Raw genomic sequence first — 2,770 nt, forward strand, 5'->3', positions numbered from 1 at the left:
CAATGAAAACCACCAACACACGCGCACCACCCTCCCACTCCACTCTTCCTTCCCAATCATCTGTGGGTTGCTTTCCTTTCTCACCTTGGAGTGTGGATCAGAGCAGACACTTGTATGGGAGGACTTCAGATCTATTTGGACTGTTCTCAGATTTGAATCATTTATGGGTTTACGAAACACACACACACACACACACACACACACACACACACACACACACACACACACACACACACACACACACACACAGTAGCAGTAGCTACAGTAGCTTAAACGGAGGCACGCATGCTTATTTTCATAGTGAATAAATAAATCAATCAGTTCAGCAGTGCATTAAAGGTTGAATTTGGAGATCTTGATGTGAAGCAGTGTGTTCACGATACAGCAATTCATTGACAGAAATCTGACACAATCAACAAGGTACAGCAGGATTTGCATTGGCATACACCTTTGGGGGTGCAATTTTGTGGTAATTTCTTAAAATATTTCAAGAGATGGAGAACAGTGATTTATGGGGGAATATCAGGGATATTTTCAGGAATATTTGAATCAGTGTGAACTCAGCGTACAGGCACAAAAATATTACTCCAACATAGGAATAATCGCAAGACAACCCATTCTTCCCCTCAGGTCAGCCAGGATTACGGCCGATCCGGCCCCGCCATAGGTTTAGTTCGACTTACTTCGTTCGAGGGGATGCTGACGACACCTGTAGACCTTCTCTTCTCCCTCAGCTTTCTCTTCTCGATCTGCCCTTTGCCCTTCCGCGCGCTAGGCGCGGAAGGGCTCTTCTTCTCTTTGCCCTTTCCAGGTGACGGGCTCTCCTTGTCGCTGTCGTTACCCACCGCAGGCTCGGTGGACGCGCACTGAGCCCTATCCGTCTTCCACGGGTTGCCCGGCGGGGCGGCTGCTGCGGGGGGCCCGGGGTGGCGTGCTTCCTCCTCTGAACTCCTGAGAGCGTTGCCGGAGGCGGACCGAGTCAACGAGTAGGACGAGGAGGAGGAAGAGGAGGAGGAGGAAGGGAGGTAGCTCCCGGCGGTCCCGTCGCGTTCCGGGTTGTTGTTGAGCTCGGTGCCCGTTGACGGAACAGCGTGGCGGCCGCCCCCGCCGCCACTGTTTGCGTTCCCGGCGCCAATCGGAGCCCCGGTCGCCGCGGCTATGTCCCCAAGCATTTTGGCCCTCATCTTCTCCCGCTTCGCCTTCCACTCCTCCAGAAAATCCGTCGTGGCGTTCGGCTTGAAGCTGCCCGTAGCCATGATGGTAGTCGACGATCGCTGAGAGCTGCCCTTCGCGCGCCAAGATGGTGAATGCGGAGTTGACGTGAAGTCTCGCGCAGCCGTCCTACAGGCACCGCATTCCTCAAGCGATTAAGCCCGGGCTGGCTGCTGACAGGTAGGGCTGGAGGAGGAGCAGGGAGAGTCAAGACAAACCGAGCTTCTGACAATCTCTCATAAATTTTAAAGACGTCAGATGGAAGCGATAAATGGAAAAAAAAAGTTGGCGGCGACTTTTTTTTCCTTTAACAAGGAAGTTGAGAAGTTTTATCCGTCAACGGGATCTTTCCGATGTGTCCTCAGCGTGTCCCGGGGCACTACGAGAAGGGACTCACCTGAGCGCAGCGGTGTCCGATCAGTTAAATCAGCAGGTTTGCTCTGGTCAATGGCGCTTGTCTCTCGTGCGCTGCGAATTGGGGCTGCGCGCTTCCTACCCTCTGGAGCGCCTGCGAGCTGCGCCCGGAAACACACGAACACTTCCGAGTCCGGGAGATTTATACCGAGGTGAATGAAATTCAACACAAGACTTGTGTTGAAGTGAAAGCATGTCGATGTTTAGTCCATGTTAAGTTAAGAAGAAACAAGGCAGTGAACAAGTTAGCAAGGATATTTCAATTATTAAAATCACAGTGACTGTGAATGGGGGTGAGAATAGGTAAGGCGAATGATTAGTAGTCTCTTTGTGAGGTCCTATATTTGACAGGTAACTGGTTCGGTTAAAACCCCGCCTTTCATCCAGTCTTCTCCTTTCAGTTTTGCCCTTCAAGGGTTGCCACAGCAAATCAACCTTCTTCATCTACCCATATTCTCTGTATCCTCCTCTCTCACACCAACTACCTTCATATCCTCTCTCACTATGTCCATAAATCTTCTCTTTTGTCTTCCTCGAGACCTCCTGGCTGGCAGCTTCGATTCCAGCATTCATCTACCAATATATTCACTATCCCCGCTCTGTACATGACCAAACCTTCTCAGTATAGCTTCTCTGACCTTCTCTTCAAAACATCTAGCATGTCCTGTTCCTCTGATGGACTCATTCCTGATCCTATCCATCCTGGTCACTCCCAAAGAGAACTTTGCATCCTCATCTCTGCAACCTCTAGCACTGCCTACCGTCTTTTCATCATTGTTACTGTTTCTAGGACATACGTACAGCATCGCTGGTCTCACCACTGTCATATACACCTTTCCTTTCATTCTGGCTGATAGTCTTCTATTGCATAGTACCCCTGACACTTTTCTCCACCCATTCCAACCTGCTTGAACCCATCTCTTCACCTCGTTTCCTCACTGTTCTGGACTGTTGACCCCAAGTAGCTGAAATCCTCCATGTTCCCACCTTTCATCCAGTCACAGATTGAATTTGCTGTAGCTCAACCCTGTTTGTAGTATAGAGAATGAATAATAATAATAATAATAATAATGATAATAGTAGTAATATAAGCATGAAGCTATATAATTTCTTGATTTATTTCAGCTTTTTTTTTCAATCATTG

At 49.0% G+C, this 2,770-nt stretch overlaps 1 protein-coding gene across 3 annotated transcripts in view; it reads right to left on the bottom strand.

Moving 5' to 3' along the window:
• pawr (PRKC, apoptosis, WT1, regulator) overlaps positions 1–1,728 on the bottom strand; it is an 82,324-nt gene extending 80,596 nt beyond the window's left edge. For all 3 annotated transcript variants that reach the window (XM_086146654.1, XM_086146653.1, XM_086146652.1), the window contains exons 1-2: positions 1,610–1,728; positions 684–1,398 (exon numbers count right to left, since the gene is read on the bottom strand). In XM_086146654.1, the coding sequence (XP_086002780.1) occupies positions 684–1,256 (573 nt within the window). In that variant the 5' untranslated portion in view covers positions 1,257–1,398; positions 1,610–1,728. The remainder of the gene's footprint in view (positions 1–683; positions 1,399–1,609) is intronic.
• Between the last annotated feature and the right edge of the window lie 1,042 nt (positions 1,729–2,770).

The sequence above is a fragment of the Fistularia commersonii genome, chromosome 5, assembly GCF_037954325.1.
Source record: "Fistularia commersonii isolate RoL2024-O1a breed Wild chromosome 5, RoL_Fcom_v1.0, whole genome shotgun sequence".
Lineage (NCBI taxonomy): Eukaryota > Metazoa > Chordata > Actinopteri > Syngnathiformes > Fistulariidae > Fistularia > Fistularia commersonii.